This window comes from Meriones unguiculatus, chromosome 9, assembly GCF_030254825.1.
Source record: "Meriones unguiculatus strain TT.TT164.6M chromosome 9, Bangor_MerUng_6.1, whole genome shotgun sequence".
NCBI classification, from domain to species: domain Eukaryota; kingdom Metazoa; phylum Chordata; class Mammalia; order Rodentia; family Muridae; genus Meriones; species Meriones unguiculatus.
The window spans coordinates 119,454,500-119,479,477 of NC_083357.1; the positions used below are offsets into that span (position 1 = coordinate 119,454,500).

At 38.6% G+C, this 24,978-nt stretch overlaps 1 protein-coding gene across 6 annotated transcripts in view; it reads right to left on the reverse strand.

The window, feature by feature from the left end:
• Nalcn (sodium leak channel, non-selective) overlaps positions 1–24,978 on the reverse strand; it is a 303,181-nt gene that overhangs the window by 237,239 nt on the left and 40,964 nt on the right. For all 6 annotated transcript variants that reach the window (XM_060391666.1, XM_060391663.1, XM_060391664.1 and 3 more), the window contains exon 7: positions 22,279–22,433. In XM_060391666.1, the coding sequence (XP_060247649.1) occupies positions 22,279–22,433 (155 nt within the window). The remainder of the gene's footprint in view (positions 1–22,278; positions 22,434–24,978) is intronic.

The window sequence follows — 24,978 nt, forward strand, 5'->3', positions numbered from 1 at the left end:
TCCTTTTCCAACCATTGACATACTCAGAAAATATATTACTTTCTGAATTAAAGAATGTGAAAAGACCATAATGCATTTAAATTCACCTTTTGACCTTAAAAAAATATTGATTCACTTTACATGCTGATTGCAGCCTCCTTCTTTTCCCAGCCCCCCCACCTCACACCCCTTGCACACCATCCCCAACCCCCCCTCTCCTTCTCCTCAGGACACTGGGTAGGAGAGGGGATGGGGAGGGGAGCAGGGATGAGGAATAGCAGTAGGGAAAGTGGCAGCGGAGAGAGGGCCAGGCAGAAATAAAAATTGGAGGTGGGGGTACATCTCTGGGATTTGCCAGAGATCTGGGATAGTGGAGGCTCCAGGAAGCCTATGGGGGTCACCCTAGCATTGAGACAAAGCATTTTAAATAAATAAGACTGATTTGTTTGTACAAATTAATTTATTCTGTGGAATAAGATTTTGGCATTGGTGTATACATGACACACAGATATGAGCAATCAAGGTTGAATTTAGGTGGCTTTGAGAATGTGGACTTGAACATAAAAAAAATGTCAAATTGTCATTATTTTTATCTGAAATTGGGAGTTTGAAATTTAACAAGATAAGCTGTAAAATTTTTTTTAATCATTAAAAATCAACAAAAATATCTATGAGTGGTTTGCCTGAAGCATGTTTGAGCACCATGGGTGTGCCTGGTACCCTCTGAGGCCAGAAGAGGGCATCAAGTCTCCAGGACTGGACTTACAGACTGTTGTGAACAACCGTGTGGGTGCTGAGAGTCAAACCCGTTTCTTTGGTAGAGCAAGGAGTGCTCATCAGCTAAACCACCTCCCCAGCCCCCAGTGACATTGTTTTTACTTATAAAATGAGGTCTAATCAGATAAACATCCTATTCAAAAAGTATTTAGTTTTCTCTAATGTGAAGAAAATTGACTGTCTGAGTATGTGCAATGCTGTACGTTCATTATACACATTGGTGAGCTTTATAAGGACATTTTCATACAATATGTAAGGCATGTGTCTATGTTCATATATCTCATGTCCCTCTATAGTCCTTTCTCTCCTGCCGTTAGTCCCCAAGTGGTCTAGAGAACTCAGCTTCTACTAGGCTATGATGGATACGTGCGTAAGTTTATATGCCTACATAAATTCTAGCATTCACAAATGAGAAAAAACATCCACATTTCCTCTTTCTGAGTCTGACTTAATTAGTTGAACAGTTCTTAAAAGCAGGTTTCTGTTCTCTAAGCATCTGTGGATTTGTAGACTGTCTTTGAAATTGATCTCAAACACAAAGTCCATAAAGGCAAGTTCTTATTTCTCCAGAACAGTACCTGCTTGCTCATCTCCTCTCACTCCTGTGTGATGAGAATATTTGGCATCCCAATAGGTTCCGTTTTCCATCTCCTTCTGATAGCACACTATCTACACAATGATTAAATTGTACCTTCAAGCCATCAATGTCCAACAACAAAGAAAATTTTGTGTATGTGTGTGGACATGATTTGAAAACCCATTTGAAAACCTAGGTTCTTGAAATTATAACCCACTAAAATTAATTTAAAATGAGAACATTACAAGTTCTTAGCAGTCTGACATAAAATCCAGTCTTGAAAACCTCTCCTTGCTGTTGATATTTGATTTTGGTTTAGGTCAGCATTCTCCCCCTGCATTGCTCTTTTGGAAGAAAAATCACAAATTCATTTGTTTCTTGTTGTTTGTTTGTTTATTTATTTATTTATTTATTTAGGAGCCTGATATAGCACACTATAGGCCTTGGGGTATGTTATTATTTCCTGTAACATAAAAAGTCTGCTCCTTTTTATTAGGATGGAATGAAAAATGGTATTATTTTTATATTGGTCCTATTTTTATATTTTACTAGATGGCTTACTGCATTTCAAGACACCAATTACCAGAACTGGACCATTACCAGTCCTTTCTGGTCCCTGGAATGTGTCTCAGGAGAATTTGTTAATGACAGCAGTTGATTTCCAGAGCTCCTTTATCCTTTTTTCTTTTTTTTTAATATCAGATGCCCAGGATGAACTTGCTCACTTTACTTTTGTTTTACAAAGAATAAAGCTGTCAAATCTTCCTCTTTTAGTACAACTAATAATTTTTTATTTGACTCTGGTGCCTTCTTAGTAACAGTCCTTTGGTCCATGTCTTCTCCACTTTGATAATACTTTCATGGTGCTAAAGAGAGAGGGCATTTGAATATTTCTAATTTACAGAGCAAGGCAGCTAAACTTTCAACTGCAGTGAGAGTTCTTGCAGTGCTTGACAGAGCCAGTGACATGACATGATCATTTGATTATATATCATCTGTCATCCTACGCTACATTCTTCTGTTCATCGGGCAAATTCTTACTTAAACCATGCTTTCTTCTTAGAATAGTATGTACCATATTAATTCTGGAAAGATCTAACAATGTATATACATACATAAAACATACCAGGGTCTTGGGTTTGCAGAAGAGAAGTAAGAATAAGTCAAAGAATCCTAGAAAAAATGAGCCAGCTCTATGAACTGACATTACAGAGAAATTAAGTGATTTTTCAAAAAACATATATTAAATACTTGGTCTGGCCTTTAACATGCATCTTGTAGGGAAAGTCTGCAGACCTTCTGCTCCCTGTTCAGCTGTTCAGTGGAGCAACAAGCTACAGGGATTAAGAAGGAAGGTTTGGTTGCCCAGCCCCCGGCACAGGTCGCCTTGGTCCAACTCTCAGTTCAAACACTGCACCTTTCCCAAAACACTTCCCTGCATCCAGTAGACACGAATTCCACTAGAAGAAAAGAGGCAGAGTCCTGTTCCCATCTCACAGATAACGAAACTAGTCAGAGAAAGGGCATTTTGTTTTTTTAGGAGACAGACTCCTTTGCCCAATTAGAGTACTGGCCCTGGAGCCGTGGCCTATGAACTCCAAGTCTGAAAGAGGACCTGGAACCAAGCAACACAGCCTTGCACAGGAGTAGGTGCCCGGCGGGAACAGAGCAGATCTGAGACGCGTATCTTTTTACCTATTCCATCTGTGCTTCTGCCCTTTGACAATATCCTTTCCCTTATCTGACCAGCTTGGGCTAACCCTACAGCTTATGTCTTCTTATCAGAGAATCAGCCCTCTTACACAGCCTTGTGGAGAAAAATCTGATTTTTCAAAAAACATATTTTAAGTGTTTAATGTCTTGTAACATAAGTAGTTACTAGAAATGTATAAAATACCCTTCATAACCATTTTGCTAGAAATTAAATTAGTTAATATCCAATATTGGCACCATAAAGATATAAAAGATATAGTAGTTGCAGGAGAGATCATATAGAAAGCACTCGAATATGCCTATAAAAATAAAAACATATAAAAATAAAAAGATGTGCATACTCAACATGCCTATTTCTGAAAATGTATTACAGAGAACTGCTCACACATTGTGAGCAATCACACTAAAAGCAAGAATTATGTCCATCCAATTATAGAATGATTTAAAAAATGTGTGATAGTCCCTTCTAAACCACAAGGTCATGCGTATTTATGTGAACAAGATCTAAACACTAAATTTACCACATATATATCCCCATATTTAAGTAAGTTTAAAAGTAAAAGAATATAGATTTATGAAAATATTATCTTAGAAATAAAATTGGAACTAGTTATTAAAAAGTGGTTGCTGTTTTTTGCAGTTTAAAGAAGAAAATTAATTTCTGTTTAATTTCATTTTTAAAGCTTTATTTATTTTATTGCACATGTTTGAGTGTTTCCCTGATGCACACGCATGCACCATGTGCATTCCAGGTGCCCACAGAGGCCAGGGGAGAGTGCAAGATCCCCTGGAAGCAGAGTTACAGATAGTCACGAACCTCTGTGTGAGAGGCCAACCGGGATCCAACTCTTGTCTTCTGTAAGAATCCTCAGTCTTCTTAAGCACTGGAACATCTCTCTAGCCACACCTCATTCCATGTCACAAGCTCTACAAACAGGTAGATTGTAGGACAGCTTCTCTGTAACCATCATTATACTTTACCTGTCAACATAGCTAAAGTGTAATAGCTATTGCTAGATTATAATTATCAGGGAAAATTACAAGCTTATAAGTTGTCAATGAATTTGTCATTTATTTGCATGTTTATTGTTTGTTTTATTTTATTTTGAGATAAGATAACATTCTGTGCACCAAACTAATCCTGAATTTACTGCACAATCAGCTAAACTTCAACTCATGGTCCTCCCAGTTCAGGCTTCCGGGTGCTTGGAAAATGCCATTTTCTTTTAATTAATTACCTGGGTATAGGTTAGGGACCATGTTTGTGTATTTTATATAAATATACACATAAATGTGGGTTATAGAGATTTCTAAGAAGTGTGTGACGTTTGATTTTAGGGATATTAGTATATGTTGCACAATGTAAAACACAGGATATGATATAAATGTGTAAATGATTAATTGAAAATTATTTGACACTATACAATAAATATTTTAAAGTATGTAATATATGAATAATAATATATAAATCATAAACATCAGGTAAATTTTCTTATTTTAAAGTATATGCTTTATACTAATCTGCAAAAAGCAATAATTAAAAAATATTTTCAGAGCTAGGTGTGGTGGCACATGCCTTTAAATCTTAGTACTTGAGGAGGCAGAGGCAGGCAGATATCTGTGAGTTCAAGGCCAGTCTGGTCTATAGAGTGAGTCCCAGGACAGCCAAGGCTGCACAGAGAAACCCTTTCTCTAAAACCCAAAAAATTATTATTTTTTCAGTTCATTGATTGACTAACTTTAAAAGCTCTACGGATATTATCTCTTTAATAGTTAATGATTTCAAACCTCATGTATCTTAACAGAAGGGCAGGTTAATTAATTATCTTAAATATTTAATTCCACTCCTAATTTGTATAATTACTGATTAGAAATGAAGTGATTTCTTTAAACTGCAATAAAATTAGCATAGATAATTTAGTTTTAAATCCCTGTAGGTATTCTGTCATAGGTATTTTTTAGTTTTTTGAGATTTAGGACAATGAATTTTGATCATGTTCACCCCTTCTAAAACTTCTCCTAGATCCACTTTCATCTTTCTACTCATCCAACTTTGTGACATTTAAAAAGACATCAGGTCCAATTGTGATGCTAATATACCCTTGGATGTGTGGCCATCCAATGGGGCTGAACAGCCTAGCAAGGACTACACTCTGAAAGAAAACTGACTTGCCTTCTTCCAGCAGCTGTTAATTGCCAAAAGTTCTTTTGCTGTGGGTGGGGCTTGTGTCTGCTTCCCCTCTCCATGTTGTGATTTTTTTCTGGCTTGAGCTTGCATAGGTCTAACGCACACTGTCAACCTTTGTAAGTTTACGTGTTCAGCTACTCAGTTGTATCTGGAACGTACTGTTTCCTTGTGGTCATCAGCTACCTCTGGCTCGTCTCATCTCTCCCCTGCTCTTTCACAATAATTCCTGAGTCTTGGGAGGACTGAGTGTGATATGGCTTTCTTACTTAGTGCTCAGCTTTCTGCCGTCTCTTACTCTCTGCACCTTGATCACTTGCACACCTCTGTGTTACCTGCTGAAAGAAGTATCTTTGATGAGTGCTGACAGATGCGTTAATCAACAGATACATAGGAAATCATTAGGAGTCAGCTTAGTGCAATTCTCTGTAGCAGAATGCTAGCTGTGTATTCTTCACTAGGGCCTATATCCGGGTTAGCCATGGGTTCTTGGCTCCAACAGTGGCGTCATGTCTGCTTTATTTCATGTGTATTGGGTCTTAAAGCCAATCAGAAAGTGGTTGGTCACTCCCCTGACATCTATGCCACTACTGTACCAGGGAATGTGTTTTTCCAGGCCACTTGTTATTTTGGGAGTGGGACTGGGGCCGCAATTGTTACTGTGCTATAGATTAACGATTACTTTTTTCATCCAGTAGTGTGCGTAGCACCTTCCAGTGCTATGAAAACTGTTCAGCAGAGAGGAAGCATCTAGGTAAACATCAGCTTGGGTTTTTCATGTACAAAGACTCAAGTATGTTGTCTCTTCAGCAACAGCTACCAAGTTTTGGAGGATAGCCATGATCACTGGCAATAATCTATACTGTTTGTATGTCTATGGGACTGAGCTCGCCAACAATAGCAATATACTTTTAGAAATTTAAAGTTTTTTTCAACAAAACAAAATTACCTAACTTAAAAAACACATGTAATCTGATTGGCCTGCTCTTTGATCACCTCCCCCTGGGGGGGAGCAGCCTTACCAGACCATAGTAGAGGACAATGCAGCCACTTCTGATGAGAACTGATAGTCTAAGATCAGAAAGAAGGAGAGGAAGACCTCCCCTATCAGTGGACTTGGGGAGGGGCATGCATGCAGAAAGGGGAGAGGGTGGGAGGAGGGAGGGGCTTATGGGGAGATACAAAATGAATAAAGTGTAATTAATAATAATAATAATAATAATAAATGTGAAAAAAATACATGTAATCCAACATTTAGTTCTTTAGAATTTTGTACAACGTGTTTTGATCATATTTGTACCCTCATTTCTCCCATATGCATTACATCTTCCCTACGCACCCAGCTTTGTACACTCTCTTTTATCGATCCATCAAATACACTTGTGTTGCCCATATTCTCTCGGATGTGTGGCCTTCATTGGAGGGTGGCCAATAACTCTTTAAAAAAACCCTGTATATTTTGAAGCAAGATAATTTTGGTTTGTTCAATAAATCTTTTTTTCTTTTTTTTCTTAACTTATTTTTTTACTTATTATAATTTATTCACTTTGTATTCCAGCTGTAGCTCCCTTCTTTATCCCCTCCCAATTAAACCTTCCCTCTCTCTTCTGCTCCTATGCCCCTCCCCAAGTCCACTGATAGGGGAGGTCCTCCTCCCCTTCCATCTGATCCTAGCCCATCAGGTCTCATCAGGGCTGGCTGCATTGTCTTCCTCTGTGGCCTGGTGTAAGGCTACCCCTCCCTCATGGGGAGGTGATTGAAGAGCCAGCCACGGAGTTCATGTCAGAGACAGCCCTTGCTCCCCATGCTAGGGAACCTACTTGGACACTGAGCTGCCATGGGTCACATTTCTACAGGAGTTCTTGGTTATCTCCATGCATGGTCCTTGATTAGAGTATCAGTCTCAGAAAATACCCCTGGGCGCAGATTTCTTGGTTCTGTTGGCCTCCTTGTACAGCTCCTGTCTCCTCCAGGTCTTTCATCTCCCCCTTCTTTCATAAGTTGTCCTGCCTAGAGTTTGGCTATGAGTCTCAGCATCTGCTTTGATACCCTGCTAGGTAGAGTCTTTCAGAAGCCCTCTGTGGTAGGCTCCTGTCTTGTTTCCTGTTTTTTCCCTCTTCTGATGCCCATCCCCTTTGTCTTTCTGAGTGAGGATTGATCATCTTACCTAGGGTCCTCTTTCTTGCTTAGCTTCTTTAGGTGTACAGATTTTAGGATGTTTAAGCTTTAAAAATTCTAAAATCTGTTCTACAAATAAATAGCAATCATGGCTTACTGTCTGTATTAATAAATTTTTAGCATCTAAAATGTTATGAATTTTTTCATTTATGCTTCATTAACATAAAGTTTGCTCTTATTTATGTTAATATATTAAACAATCCAATTGTAATTAATGGAGTAGACAGTGGCTTATAAATGGTGAGATATTTATAATTCTTTGAGATGATAAGACTTAAATAGCTAATTATTACATACCTTGGCTATTTGTATTAGCTAGGATGAATGTCTTAGTATTGTCAAAATTTTCTGAACAAATTATGAGTTTAATATCAAAATCTGTTGACATTACAAACTAAATCTGTACTCAATTCTCCACATTAAACATACAATATAAATTTAATAATTCAACAAAGTATAATATGCTCGAGATTCTAATTTCATAGTTCCTCTGGTGTTATTACAGTTTCTTCAAATTTATTTTTAAATTTCCTTTCCTCAGATTAAACCAATTACTTCAAGAAACTTTCCTTAATCTGAAGGATAGAATTTGAAGTCTCTTATATAAGCCTTAGCCTTTTCCCACAGCCTGGTCATCATCAACCCAATTATGATTTAATCCCAGAATCTGAGCCTTTGTAATGGAATCTTTCAGGGGAGCTGAGTGAATTGTGCTACATACAATGGTATTTATGTGTATATGCCATGTCTTCCTTGCACTGTTGCTGGTACGGATGGTTTGAAGGTTAAGCTAACTAGCCTTATGTTGATTTTACACATGCTAAAGTTATCTGAAAGGAGGGAATGTCAATTATGAAATCTGTACACCCAAAGAAACTAAGCAAAAAGGAGGACCCTGAGTAAGATGATTAATCCTCACTCAGAAAAGCAAATGGAATGGACATCAGAAGACGGTGAAAACAGGGAACAGGACAGGAGCCTACCACAGAGGGCCTCTCAAAGAATCTACCCAACAGGGTATTAAAGCAGCTGCTGATATTCATAGCCAAACTTTGTGCAGAGTGTGAGGAACCGTATAGAAAAAGAGGGAGAGAAAGCCCTGGAGGGGACAGGAGCTCTACAAGGAGACCAACAGAATAAAAAAAAAAAAGCTGGGTACAGGGGTCTTTTCTGAGACTGATACTCCAGCCAAGGACAATGAATGGAGATAACCTAGAACCCCTGTAGAGATGTGACCCATAGCAGCTCAGTGTCCAAGAGGGTACCCTAGTAAGTGGAACATGGGCTGTCTCTGACATGAACTCAGTGGCTGGCTCTTCGATCACCTCCTCATGAAGAGGGAGCAGCCTTATCAGGCTACAGAGGAAGACAATGCAGTCAGTCTTGATGAGACCTGATAGGCTAAGGTCAGATGGAAGGGGAGGAGGACCTCCCCATCAGTGGACTTGGGGAGGGGCATGGGAGGAGAAGAGGGAGGGAGGGTGGGATTGGGAGAAGATAACGGAGGGGCTACAGCTGGATACAAAATGTATAAATTATAATTAATAAAAAATGTAAAATGAAAAATAAAATAAAGACTTCCATGCTGGGGAGCGATGGTCAGGCTCAAAGGGATGAAGTCTCCTTGGCAATATTGATAACTGCATTAAAAAAGGGAGAGCTACCTATATTTACTCTTAAATGCACAAAACAAACATTTGCACAAAAATAAGAAAGAAAGCAGAATAAGCAAGTTATGAGGAGTAAGCCAGCAAGCAGCATTCCTCCACATCTCTGCACCAGTTCCTGCCTCTAGGTTCAAGTTCTACTTGAGATCCTTGCCTGACTTCCTTTGATGATGAATAGTGATATGGAAGCATAAGCTGGAAAAAAAAAAACAAACAACAACAACAACAAAAAAAACCCCTTCCCTCCCAAAATTTCTTTGCCATTGTGGTTTATCACAGGAATAGTAATCCTAACTGAGAAAAAGACAGATGCATGTTATGGTTCTCTCTGTTCTAATTTTATGGCTGTGGCTGTGAAAAAACAAAAAGCAATTTGGGCTTTAGTTTAGCTTACAATTCCAGGCTATAAGCTAATCTCTCCCCCGGGAAAGTCAACACTGGAATCTGAAGCCTCTATCTATACCTATAGTATAGATCAAGAAAGAATGGATATATGATGCTTACTTCAGTTCCTCCTCATTTATATAGCTCAGAATGCAGACCTAGGGAATGGTGTTGCCCACTGTGAGGTGAGTCTTTCCACAGCAATCTACATGAAACCATTCCCTTCAGCATGCCCACAGGCCAAGGTTTGGTCACCATCCTATGTATGTATGTGATATATATGCATATATTACTATGACTTTCTTCCCCAGTGACTCTAGATTTGATTGTAATGTTGAAAATCAAAACTAACCAGCACATACGTGGTGCTTTCTCAAGTGCCATTTTGTTGTAGACTGAATAAAAGTTGTTCATATGCATTGAATAAAGAGAATAAGCAAATCCAAGCAAATCAAAGGAAATGAAGTTTAACCTACTAACAGGTCATATATGCTATTGATATTTAAAATAAACATCTTAACATAATTGTATTTAATTTTGTAACCTGTTGGTTAAAATTTTACTATCAGGGACAAAATGGCTCATAGGCTATATAAACTTTCAACTTTTGGTTACCATCAATTCAATTGAATATTCCTTTTTAACCAGGGCCCGAGGATTGTTCAAGGTTCCTGAATAAACTGCATTGAAAAAAAAATTATCTTCAAAGGTGAAGAGAGGCAGATAACTACAGTTGAACCCCCTGTCTATCAAAATGTGTGTGCTTAGGAAGTTGTGGTGATCTAGCAGGCACTTCCCAGTAAATCCAATGTGCTCATAAACACAGTGTCACAGGGATAAATTCTGGCTCTTTCATTGTTTAATACATTACGGGCCAAGGCCAACATAAGATGACCTACAGAGTAAAGTAACCCAGGCCCATGGGTGCTCACAGAGACTGAACCACCAACTAAAGAGCATCCATGGGCTGGTCCTAGATCCCTACACATAAGTAGCAGGTGTGCATCATGTTCTTCATGTGGGCCTGCTAACAGCTGGAGTGGCAAGCAGTCTCTGACTCTGTTGCCTGCCTTTAGATCCTGTTCCCACAGCTGCGCTGACTTGTCTGGCCTCAGTGAAAGAGGATTGCTGAGTCCTGCTGAGACTTGATGTGCCAGGGTGGGTTGGTACCCTTGGGAGAGCTACCCCTTCTCTGAAGAGAAGGAGGTGAGCAGATAAGGGATGGTGTGTGAGGGTGGGGCTGGGAGGAGAGGAGGAAGGGGGTTGCAATCAGGCTGTAAAGTGACTAAATAAAAAATTAATAAAAAAAAGACATTTATTACATTGATTGTATAATTAATTGTATAATTGTGTGTACTTGTGTGTGTGCATGTGTGTGTGTTCTACAATACATGTGTGGAGGTCAAAAAACAATTTGTGGGGGTTGTTTCTCTCCTTCCACCACACGAGTCCTGGGATCAAACTCAGGTCCTCAGACTTTGCAGCAAGCACTGTTACACACTGCACCATCTTGCTGGTCTGTGTTCTGAACATTCTGGATGTATAACATCTGTTCGGTAGATCAGTAAATGATAAATACAGACCTTATTGTCGTGCTAGAAATATTCAGATCCAGTGCAACTGAATAGGACTGATGCCAATGAGTATAGTTTAATGCCTCTTCTTCGGTAAAAGAACAAAGTACTACTACAATAATACTAGAATATTTTAAATAGTTTACAGGTAATCCCTAGGATTATCTGTATAGGATTATCTCTATAGGATTATTCTATAATCCTTATAGGATACATTTTGTTTTTAACAACTTATGAGTTATTTTATTTATTTTAGCTACAATTTCAATTCTTAATTTTTTCAATGATCATTGTATTTACTATCCTTTCCCTTGAAGGATTAATTTCTAGAAACCTCGGTTACAGGTTACTAAAATGTCCCATCCTTTCTTTGTTTCATGATGGCATAAATCTATACAGGGAGATCAACTATCAAGAAGACAAACTTCTACATAGAAAAATACAGATTGTGGATAAATCAATAAATCCGCTGATTTCACAAACTATGTAAAAATATGCCTAAACGCAGACAGACTGCAGGCTCTAACACACTCGTGGCTAGACTGAGCACTGTGAGCCCACCAGGGAGCCTCCCCTTCCTGTGCCTGGCGCTCTGGGCTGTGAAGTCTTATTTATTTCCCTCCCTCCACGCAACGGTGAGTGGGCACTGCAGTCACACCCATTCACAATTGTTTGCACCCCCTGCACACAGCCTGCTGCTGTCCCTCGAGATCTTCGCTATCAAATTCTCGGTGGCCCAGGGTTCTCCCACACCCTGTGCGAAGGTCTCAGTTCTTATTTTCCCACCACCTGCTCCTGCTCTTTCTTCATCATCCATCTTGTGCTCTCTACTTTCTTCTCAGCCTTTGCAGACTAATCACAGACAGCTGCAAGCTAATTAGCCCCTCCAGGTGTCTTTCCACAGGTTAAAATGAAGTGTGGCTAGGACACCCAATGGTAATATGAAAGAGTCTCATCCATTAATTTGACACAACTTCTGTTCTTTCTGGCATCATCTGTTCTAAACTTACAAAGCTTTATAAAAGTCAGCTACTGCCACCAACAAAAAATTAACTCATGGTATTCCTTTAATCCAAGGAGAAGAAAACCTTTTTTTCTTACTAGAAGCGTGTCTATCTAAACAGCCAATGGAGAAGACATAGAGAGGGGGCAGGGCAGAAGAATACAAGTGTGATGGAATGTGTACTGTCATAATCCAGTAGAAGACAGACAAATAGACAAATGTGATGTAGTTTTGAGAGAGGTGTGCAGCCTGTGTGAAGGTTGACCTTGACTGTCAACTTGATTTGGTTGAGAGCTGCCAGGGTAACTAATAAAGCCTGCCTCTGGGTGTGCCTGTGAGGGTATTTTTAGAGAGGATTTAGCTAAGGGAGTTCTGCCCTGATTGTGGAAAACATTGTCCAATCTGCAGGGGGACTAGGTGAAATAAAGGAAGAGGTACAGACGATCTTCCTTCTTCCAGGCCATGCTAAAGAAATATGCTCTGCTATGTCCTCCCTGCAGGATGGGCTGAAAACTCCGAGTGTACCTGCAAACCAAATTTGTCCTTTCCTCTTCTTTGTGTAATCAGTCAGGTATTTGTCAGAGTGATTAAAGCAAGAAACAAAAACACCTAACACTTTGAAAGGTAAATTATTCATTCCAGGAACAGGGGAACAAGACAGTAGACTCTTGTTATTCAGTAAAATACATAATACATACAGATGGTGTTGTTATTTTCCCTTCAATACTTACAGATATTCAGAACTCAGATGTTGTATAACACAGTGGTCCTGGGCTTGAACTTAGGGCCTTGAGCACAGTAATCACATGCTCTACCACTGAGCTATCTCCCCACCCTGGTCACATAAGAGCAGCAGGAAAATCCCTATAATCATTTAAAAATAATCTTATTCTTTTAAACATGTTCATGTCTCATGACCTCAGTGCTTTCTATCACTGTGGTAAAGACCAGGACTAAATGCACTAGAGAAGGAAAGGGTTCATTTCATCTTACACTTAACTTTTAGGTAACAGTCCACCACTGCGGAATGTCATGGCTGGTTTCAGGGCAGGAACCTAGACTCAGGAACAGAAGCAGAGATGGAGGAATGATGCTTACTGGCTTGCTTCTCAATGCTGTCTTAGTTTCGTTTCTTATACAACCAGGACCATCTGCCCAGGATGATGCAGCCTCTAGCAAGCTGGATCCTGTTGCAATAATTAATGAAGAAAATGTCCCCACAGAATTGTCTACAAGATGGTCTTATGGAGACATTTTCGTGATTGGGGTTCCCAGAAAGTCTAGCTTGTGTCAAATTGACAAAATCTAACCAGGAGCTCCTCTGACTTGTGGACTTCTTCACATGTACTCAGGTTTACAGTCTGTGGGCCTAAGGTAGCCAGGGATAGCTATGAATGCAGCCCAAAACTGTAAACAAAATATTATGAATGTGTGTGTGTGTGCAAATTGATTGCATGATTCTTGAGCATGACTCTTGTAGGTGACAATGTCATAGCTCAGTGTCTAGACTCCTTGGAGGCATCTATTTTAAACTGCTTCTGCGTGTGCATAGGAGCACTGACATATGCTCAGCTCATATTTGTTTAGTGTAGTCAGTTTTGAAAGCTGCTTAAATGTTTCTCAGTGAGGGGAACATTAATAGCACTTTGTTAAAAATTATGACATTTACAAAACAGAAAGACGAAAGGAAGGCTAAAAGAGATGAGGAAGGGAATTATACATGTCTGTGTTTATCATCTATTTCATTTGAAATATTTATATTTTAAAATATATAAAATATGACTATAGATGTTAATTTAAACCACTAGATATTGCAAATACATATTATAATATAAAATGCATGAAAGAAGACCAGGGTAAGATGATCAATCTTCACTTAGAAAGACAAATGGGATGGACATTGGATATAGGAGCAAACAAGTAACAGGACAGGAGTCTACCACAGAGGGCCTCTGAAAGACTCTACCTAGCAGTGTATCAAAGCAGATACTGAGAATCATAAACAAACCTTCAGCAGAGTGCAGGAAATCATATGACAGAAGGGGGAGTTAAAAGGACCTGGAGAGGATAGGAGCTCCACAAGGACCAACTATATCAGGGCACAGGTGTCTTATATGAGACTGTTTCTCCAACCAAGGACCATTTATGGATGTAACCTAGAACCTCTGCTCAGATGTAGCCCATGGTAGTAACCAATTGGTTTTACCCTAGTAAGGGGAACAGGAACTATTTCTGACAGGAACTCAATGGCTGGCTCTTTGAACTCCCCACCCCCCCAAGAGAGGAGCAGTCCTGCTAGGCCACAGAGGAGGACTTTGCAGCCAGTCCTGAAGATACGTGATAAAACAGGGTCAGATGAAAGGGGAAGGGGTCCTCCCCTATCAGTGGACTTGGAAAGGGGCACGGTGGAGATGAGGGAGGGAGGATGGGATTGGGAGGGAATGAGGGATTGGGATACAGCAGGGATACAGAGTTAATAAAATAAAATGTAACTAATAAAAAAATAAAAAGCATATCACTCTTTTCCCTGTAGCCGCCTTGTACATGCTCTTCGCTCTCTGCTATAGCAGCAGTATTTTCTAACCCATTCAACAGGAACTCCTAAACAGCTGCTGGACAGCAAACAGTGGCTTTTTCCTCTTCAGTTACATTTGCAAAATCTACCTACCAAGATTTTCCTTTTTAACATTTAAAACAGTACCTCAACATTGACTTCAGTTAGGCCATGATGTCCTTTGAGGATCTAGTGCACCCCAGACTTCATGTCTTCCAAAGACATGTCTTTTACAAGATGTGTGTTGTATCTGCAACACGTCTCAAGCAAGGCAGTAACCTGCACCTCATGTTTCCTAAGGGTTTGTTGGGTTTTTTTGTTTTACAACCATTGTTCTTGTGAGTTTCATAACTAATCTTGTCCTATATTCAACAGAAATATGTTGAATTTTTCTTGTCCCATGACAACGGAACTCCTTAGAGAGCAAACTCAGAATTGTCAGATTGAAGTAAGCACAAATGCTTTGTATTCGTAGATTTGATTGTCCTATCTCTTTCTTCCATGTGTATCCTACACAAAAATCCGTAAGTAATTGTAGTGGTAACACTAAGCATAATGTAAGGAAAACTACCTTTGGTGATGTTTTTTCTGAAAGCGATATAAATCTCAATCACATGTTTACAAATTAGTCTCGAGTGTAGCTTCTCATGTAAGTGTATCTTCTCATACAGCAGAAACATAGATGTATAATCAATTTCTGTTTTTTATCCACTTGTAAAGTTTGCATCTGGTGTCATGCAGAACACCAAGAAATACAGTTTAACAACACTGAAATCCGAGACTCAGTCTTTTAGCAGAAGTAGCAAAACAGTTCAATTGATAGTCTCTTATGATTTGACTTGAGATCATTTGCTTTTATAATATTTTATATCCATGTTTAATATCAGGTGTTCTATGAGATAAATTAGCATAGTAATAGAATTTCAAGCACACCTTACGTCAAAACTGAAGGATTCATTTTCATCTTATTTCAATGAGATATACAAGTTTCTAACACGGAAAACTCCTGGGATGAAAGCAGTCACTGGCACGTCTCATTGGTATTTAATGTAATTGATTTATGACTCTCATGGGTAGCTGAGTCCATCTTATGGTCAATACTCCCAAAGTCAAGAGGAAAGAATTTTGTCACATAGGACACAAAGGACTACACTCTGAGCCAGAGACCAACAACCCCACCACGCAGGAACCATTGGTTTTCTGTGGATATGATTTTTGTTCTTATCCATCTTCTGGACTAAAGACTTCAGACAAGAGAACAAGGCATGGCTATCTAGAGACCACTGGATTGGAGGACTCATCTCATCCATTATCAAGGTAAGATTTTGTCAGGAAGCCACAGACATGGAAGTTCGCAGTCTAAGGGCAGTGCTTCCTCTTTACCACCCAGAAGAGCAACCTCGACTCTTGTTAATTGTTGTCTCATTCTCTTCATTTGTGGAGTAGGAATATTCTACCTTCTGGGTGAGAATTCAAAGACAATGAATGAATGACCCTTCTCCAGCTGTCAGTTATGTAATAAGCAACCAATGAATGATAATAGTGGTTGTAGTAAATAATGATAGTAATTACAAAAATTAGTCACCGGCATGACAGTGTTTTGTGATTTGTCTTTGATTATTATATTTAAAGAATACAGAAATAGTTTACTATACACAGTGCACACGGCACAAAGAACGTTTTATTTAAATGCCTATTTAGAATCTCCTAACTTGTAGTTTTCTCTTGCTTATGGACTTCCTTAGATATGAGTTGTTTTAATTAGATTTAACTTATTCTGGATATTTTAAAACTGGTCTTTTCTCTGTTATGTGTATGATTTTAAAGATTAGTAACAAAACATGCCCCTGTCTATCTACTCCTTAGGTGATTTTTGCTGGTGTTTTATCATCCAAGTTCAACATGCTTTTTTTTTTTTTTTTTTTTTTTTTACCTGACTATGCAATTAACTGAGAGTTAAAGCCACCCCTGGGTAGCTTTGTACTGCTGAGCTGTATCGAATGTTGTACTTTTTCCCTGAAAGACTATGACAAGTAAATTGCCCGTTAAATAGTATTTGCTGTGATTTCTTACCCAAAGATGACAGAGTTGGTATTGCTCTTTTCTAATGGCATGTCACATCTGTTTGGTCAGTGGTCAATTGAATCAGTGCCTCACCAAAACTGGGTAATGCTGAAGACCTACTACAACATTAAGAGTAAAACTCAGCTTTGCAAGTTGCCTTGTGAATTTTCTTCTTCAGTAAACAGGGCATTAATAGAAACGAGACTCAGCGGAAACAGAAAGTTATAGTGAGAGTCTACGAGCTCTAAAGGCCAATCTGTAAGTCTTTTCACTACGTCATTTCAGCCACCACCCAATGTTTGCTAGATTCTTTCCAAATGTTTGGATGTGTCTTTTCAATAAGGTGTGTCTGTCAGCAGGAGAGGGAGAGTGTAACACCTAAAGTGCATGGATTAGAACTTTGCAGGGAAAGCCCCATTTAAGGGTCCTTAAGAATGAAACACAGGACAAGTATTTGGCTAGAAGGCTGAGGGAGTTACAGAAGGACAGAAAACAAACCACTGACAGCTGGAGACCAGCCTGGTGTGGCCTGTGCTTTGGGCATGGAGTCCATCAAGTGTTCCTGAGCTCTGTGAAGGGACAGCCTCGAAAAGTTATAGAAAGACAGAAGTCACAGAGTCAAACTCTCGGAGATAGATGAGATTAACAATGTGTGAGGCTTGATGAAACTGTAAACTGTTCAGTGCTGTAAGCTAAGAATTAAGATTCTTAAGAGACAGAAAAAAGTCACAGATAAGGACATTTTGAGTGACAGATTAAGAATAATGGGCACATGAAGATAAAACTCCATCCAGAACATTCTTTCTTGGAAGCAGTTCATAAATTAAGATTATGCAGAATTTGAGATATTAATTAATTAGCACAAACAAATGAATGCAAAAAAAAACATTTCAACCTCTTCCATCTTTGCTATTTTTTTCTCCAAGATGCTAAATGATAGTCATAAACAGCTATAAACCAAAGGGAGTAAGTCAGACTCAAGTGTGTTTGCCCGAAGCACCTGCCTTCTTCCTGAAGGTGGCTCTCTGTCCTGAGAGCACATAAATCCCAGAATTCCACACTAATCTACATCATACTTCCTTTACTCAAACAGAGAACCATTCTTGCCCTTGGGGTTACAACATTCATCATTTGAAAATTTACTTCATGTGTGCGTGCATGTGTGCGTGTGTGTTTGCATGTCCATGTACCTGCCATTTCAGTGCAGGTGCTCAAAATGACCAGAAGCAGTTGGATGCCCCTGGATCTGAAATACAGGTAGTTGTGAGTTCCTCAACACTGGTTCTTCTGGATGCTCTGAAAGAACATCAAGTGCTCTTAACTGCTGAGTCATCTCTCCAGGCCCAGCATCCATCATTTTAAAAGACAGATAACCTGTTGCGTCTGTCTTAGCTTCACAGAAGCCTGGACACCTTCAGGAAGTTTTCTATTAGATACCTTATCTTTTGAGTTGTGGCATACAGCTAGAGGTATTTCAGAGACCTTGCAGATAGAATTATTTTTTGTCTTTTGTTCTGTTTTTGATGGTCTTAGGGGATTGAAGGTCTCATCTGTGCTAAGAAAGTTCTATACCACTGAATTATATATCACTTTCTTCTTATTTTTGTTTGAAACAGAACTGCCTCCCAGTTTGGTTTTATTTTTGCTGTGTAACTTCATTTGGATTTGAACTTGCAATCCTCATGTCTCAGACTTCTGGATAGTTGTGATTACAGGCCAATACCACAGGTTTAGCTTGAAAGTTAAATTTTGTTTCTCATTCTCTCTGAAGTTTGGGTGATTTTAGGAATACAACATTGTCTTTGCTTTTTGCAATTTTCTATTTTATGCTTTTGTATTCTTCATGAATTTCCAGATGTGAGTTTCTCACCATCATCAATATTAACTAAATAAAAAGCTATTTATGACAGAAATGTATAAATGAATCGATGAATTGTATGATAACTTGATTAGAACAAATGAGAACCATGCTCCTTTTAATCCTGATTACTTACATATCTAAGTGTGTTAGCTAAATTCTAAGCATTCCTCCACATTTGGCTATGTCTTAAATCCAGATGAATACGTAAAGTGATGGTTATACATGCCTTAAATTTTTATGTCTCATTATGTAAGAAGCATTGTCTTTTTTTTTTTAAAAAAAAGACATCTCCTAATATACAGAAGTATATGAGGAAGAAATTTTCTATTTCAGTCTATATGGCATGTACACTTCACTTTTTAATTAATTAATGTGCTGGTTCTTTTTCTGTTTGATGTGAGAGAGCGAGAGAGACAGAGAGTGTGTGTGTTTGTGTATGTGGATGCCTTTTTATGAAGACCAGAGTTGAACACTTTGGGTGTATATCTATATTGTGATCCACTATATTGTCTGAAAAAGTCTCTCATTAAACAAGAATCCTGCAATTTTCAGCTAGGATGGCTGGCCAGGAGCTCTCAAGATCTACCTGTCTCATTCCTCTGACTGCTGGGATTATAGAAAGTAGCTGTGCCCTGCTATTTGTGAGTCTTAGAGATTTCAACTCATGTCACTTGCCTGCAGAAAAAGCACTCTCACCCACTGAGCCATATCCCAGGCCTAAAATTTCTTAATAATCATACAAAGTTAACATGTTTATCACCTAACCAACATTGACAATGACTTCAATTATCCTTTAGCAAAAGAAACAATCAGATCCAATTAAACGAACATAAAAATAAAAGTCATGAGGGCTAACAAATCAGACACATTCAGGGAAAAGAACAACCAGGCAATAACCTAACTTTTTATTGTCTCTTTACATACACTTTTTTTTCATACCATTAGTCAATATTTACCAAGGACTCATTATGAACCAGCCATTGCAATGGCCCTGGAGACAGGAGAAAAAGTAATGCACTTCTGGTTTTCAAAGAGCTTAAGACTGGAGGGGAAGGAGCTCCACAAGGAGACCAACAGAGCCAAAATTAATAAATAGGTAAGTAAGAAAGTAAATAAAAAAATAAACTTCTGAGCCCAGGGTGGGGGCGGGTTGCAGACACTGAAGAATCAACCAAGGACCATGCATAGAGAGGACCTAGACCCCCTGCTAAGATGTAGCCCATGGCAGCTCAGTCTCCAAGTGGGTTCCCTAGTAAGGGGAACAGGGACTGTCTCTGGCATGAACTCTGTTGCCTGCTCTTTGATCACCTCCCCCTGGCAGGGTGGCCTTATTAGACCATAAAGAAAGAGATTCCAGACAGTCTTGATGAGACCTGATGGGCTAGGGTCAGATAGTAGGGGCAAAGGACCTCCCTTATCAGTGTAAGAGGGAAGGGGCATAGGGAGAGAAGAGGGAGGGTGGGACCCCCTGGTAGAGATGAGGGAGAGGGCTATGGCTGGGATACAAAGTAAATAAATTGTAATAAATAATAATAACAATAAAAATTAATGGGTGCATAAAACAAGATTGGAGGACTGGTTTAAGATCCTACAGCCCCAGAAAAACTCCCTCCTAGAACTGATCTTCTCAAGCCACCCCAACTCTGTTACCACACCCAGCACATGTTATAAGGAGACATTCTTCCACAGAGAGATTGTGCTTACCATTCATTGAGGTCTTTGTATGTTACAGTGCAAAATGGTGAACCATCTTGAACCATAATTGTACTTTGAGTTTGGAAACAACTGATGCATTTAAGACAGTCAAGGTATGATTTATTTTAGCAATATGACATAGAGATTGGGGGTACGTTTTGTGCAAAGGCGAGTGAGACTTTGAGTGTTGATCACTCTTCATGGGAGATATTAGCACTCCAATTAAAGGCATGAGCTACAGTCTTGCATTCTAGACTGCCCTGTGGGATCATCAGACTTTGTCTCACACAGCCTACCCACATCTGTACATCTCATCTCTCACACAATATCTGTGGATTCTTGCTCATTCTTGAAAGTCAGTATTTCCCTAAGAGGCCTCTGAGTCTATGGAAAACAAGGACAGTCTTAAACTTTTTTGAGAAGATGGATTAAGTTTGAACACATGACATCATCTGGTTTCTAGATTTTTGTGAAACAGAAAACTATCATTTGGTCAAATGAGTCAATGAATGCCATCTAGCTACAATGTTAGAAATAAAGTTGAGGGTGTATTAATAAAATATAAGAATAAAATTTAGAAAAGCAATTTGCAAAATTGACTTTAAAAGAAGTTCCATAATGTGTTTTAAGTCCCACTTCTGCATCATATTCTGTCAGAGGATTATAACTGTGTCACTTATTAAAATATCTTAACAGTATAAGACCTTTACAGATCGTTCCTGTATTTCTAGTTCATACTTCAGATTTCATTACAGCATCCTGAAACTTCTAGGACTAATACACACCTCTCCTAACTATGTAATCTCCTACTTAGTTTTTCCCCATCAAAGTCAAGAAATAAATTTGGCTTGCAAAAGAGTACAGCCCCCATTCATTATTAAAAATGATTTCAATAACAATTCTCAAAGTATAAAATACTTGTGTAGAACCTATTTGCTCTTTAATAATTAAATATGTGTAGCTGGGATGGAGTTATAGTAAACAGTGATGCCAATTAAATGGAAGATGCTAATTCTGTTATGCAGACAATAGCATATTTCAGTACTTAATAGAGAAGATAAAGAGAAATATACACATTAGCAATTAGTGTTTATAGATTAGCATTTCCCATCCATGGGTTATACAGACTGGATATATCAGTAGTACGTAATTAGCTATTTTTTGTTCTAGGTAATTATCATCTCTCTGCAGTCACAAACGCCTAATGCTGCACATTTTGAAACTTACCTTGGCTAGTATGGTTAGCTACAAGTGGAAGAAAATCAAATCTTAGTCACCTTAGAAGCAGTCACTCTAAATCTTTTTAACAAGCAAATATTTTAAATACTACAAATAAAAAAATAGCTAATCCCATAACTCAGGGATCAGAAGCAGGAGAATCTCTGTAAATTAGAGGCCAGCAAGCTCTACAAAGTGAGTCTAGGATAGCCAAGGCTACACAGGGAACCCCTGATGTGGAGAACTGCTTGTTTGTCATGCTGCTTAAAAACATGTCTCACCCTGGCCTTCACCTGGAGACAGGGATAGGCAGGCAGCTTTGCCAAGTTCACTTCCTCTTGTCAGACAAGTGATCAAGGTGAACAAGTTTGACTTCTGAATGAACCCCTTAATTGTATCAAGGTGCTTTGCTCTATAAAAAGGGATTTTTGGAATAAAGTGGTGTTTGTCAGTTCTACTGGCTGCCCTCTCGAACAGATCCCATGTGAGGTGTGTTGGTTTATTAAATTTTCTTTCAGTCCTCACTCCCCACTCAAGAACTGTTCGAGCCTGCCAGCCAGCCTCCAGCACCCTGTCTCAAAAACAACAGCAACAACAATGACAACAAAAAGCCTAAAATGAGAGATCATTATCATTAACACCACATAAATACATAATTGGCAGAGTCTGCATATCACAACTTGTAGGGTAAAGTATATTATAATATGTTATATTAAGTTAATTTTGCATTTGTATTTCTTTTATACTAGTAGTCATAAAATGAAATATTAGTTACAAAATTATACTTTCCATTTCATAAACATTATAAAACAGGAACTGAAATATATATTACCAATAATATAGACAGACCTATCTCATTGAAGCCACTGTAGCCCAGCTCTTGCCTGCTAAGTCCCAGGTCTTCCAGGTCCATGCATTTAAATCCCATGGGGCACTGGTAGCCCTCTTCTAGCTCTGGGGAGCAGTGCGTATCTGGGATAGCTAAGCTGTTCCAGGTTACATTCCTGTGGGCAGCACATAAAAGTGTTAGAAATTTTGATAGTTGTAGGTATTGATTAAAATAAATAATTAGCTAATCAATCATTTTTAACAATAGCTGTTCTATATGGACACAAATTAAGAGTGGTAATTTGCGAATTGCATCACAAGAATTAAACATTCTCAAATAGTAATTAATCCATTCCCATAGAGCATCTTAAAATAATATTGTGATGTTATTTCTCTTTATTTTGCCTGTTTTCTTTTTTTAGTCAAAAAGAGAAACAAAGTGTGTTGAGTTGGGCAGTTGAGGAGGTGGAGAGGATCTGGGAGGATTTGGGTAAAGGAAACTGTGATCAGAACATATTTTATGAAAAACTACTTTCAGTATAAATATATGTATTTAAATCTTATTTTAAGAGAATATTCTAACAAGCAAATGAACAGAGATGTGAGAGTAGTTTATGTGAGACTTTGCCATTCAGAAATGTCAGGAACACCACCGTGCACACATTCTCCTCCTCCTCTACTCTCAGGCAACATTAAGTGATGAAGGCCTTCTTCTAATGGGAATCTTATAAATGATACTGGGTCTTCTGCTGTATTGATTCATGTGCAATTCAGAAAGAGAAGCAGACAAATAAGGGGATGTTGAAGGAACTAAGTCTACCATTTTGACAAGAGGAAACAGGAGGTGCTTTACTGATAGCTCTAAGAAAACTCGTCTTTTAGGTGAGTAGCGACACAGGTCTCTTCATCTTAGTATTCTTGTGGACAGGTTGTGTCTTAGGATTCATATTGTTATGAAAACACCATGATCAAAGAGCAAGTTGGGGAGAAAAGGTTTATTCAGCCCACACTTCCATACTGCTGTTCATTATTGAAGGAAGTGGGCACAGAAACTCAACGGAGCAGGTCCTAGAAGCAGGAGCTGATGCGGAAACCATGACTGGCTTGCTTTCCCTGGCTTGCTCAGTCTGCTCTCTATGGAATCCAGGACCACTATCCCAGGGATGGAACCACACACAGTCTATAATTAATTAAGAAAATGCCTTACAGCTGGATCTTATGGCAGTATTTCTCAGTTAAGTTTGTCCCATATCAGATAGCTCTAGTTTGTGTTTCAAGTTGAATTAAGACTAGCCAGCACAGGTGAAAATTAAGTTCTATATGAATTTGCCTGTGTGCTGGATTTCTTGATACGTTCTAAAATTCTTACCAGAATGAGATTGAAGTTCTCATGCTAAGCTCTTAAAAATGAGTGAGCATACGGTGCGAGGTCACTTATGTTGACTGAGCAGCAGACAGAATATGGGCCATGTAACTCTGGAACCCTCCAACCTAGCATTTTGTTGTACATATCATTCACTGTTCAATTTTCCAAGGCTTTTCCAGAGTCCTTTAAGCTTATGACAAAATTGAGGTAGGCATTTCTTTTGGGACAATATTTTTTTCTGTCTGTCTTTCTGTCTGTCTGTCTATCTATCTATCTATCATCTTTGTGTGTACATTTCTGTGTGCACATGTGCACATTTCGGTATAAATACACATGCACATATGTGGGTATGTGTATGGAGATTAGTAGTCAATGACAGATATCATCTTTAATCATTCTCTCATCATTTTTTTGTGACAGGTCCTCCCACTCTAGAGCCTATATTGATTTAGACTGGCTGTTTATCAAACTCAAAGCATCCTCATGTCTCTGCCTCTCAAAACCTGGGTTTAAGGCATTTTCCTCAATGCCCAGCTGTTCACATGGATGTTGTGAATCCAAACTCAGTTACTCGTACAGCAAACACTTATGGATTAACCTATCTTCCCAACATCTCTTAGTAACTGCTTCCGGTCAATTATTGCTTCATTGTTCTTACATCACACACACACACACACACACACACATACACACACACACACAAGCAGACCCTTCATGCCTAGCCCAATACTGTTATAATAGAAGTTTTACTGTCCCTTCACAGAATTCAGATAACACATATTTACTTCTGTAGGCTTTACTATTACACGAAAAGCTGTTATTTTGTCTATGCTTTTCAGTGAGTAAATGGTTAAACAATCACTCAGCCTCTAATCACAGTTTAAAAATATTCTTTGGAGAAATTTGAAGAAAGAAGAAGAAAAGAAAATCTCTAACTGTGAAAATTACTACTTGATTGAGTCAGAAAATACGGTTTTAGGCAGACACATTGCTTATTTCTTTCACATCACATTCTCATTTGTAGAAAAATGATTCATCCTTCTGTAAGTCTAATCTGATGCTATTTTAGATTTGACACCTACAAAATCAGTACAGAATGAAAAATGGGCCTCAGGATTTCAGAACAAGGCTTTTTAGGGTTTATATCAGCTCTCCATTTGCTGGTCATGTGATTCAAAATGTTCTGAGTATATCTCTAAACCCCGTTTCTTCATCTGAGAGACAGGAAATCAATCCTAATGGAAAAGCATGTGTAAAAGGTAGATAGAGTAAACTAGGGGTCTATCATTTTATATTACAGGTGCTTAATTAACTGTAAATTAATGCATTTTGTCTTTAAAACTGTCTTTAAAATG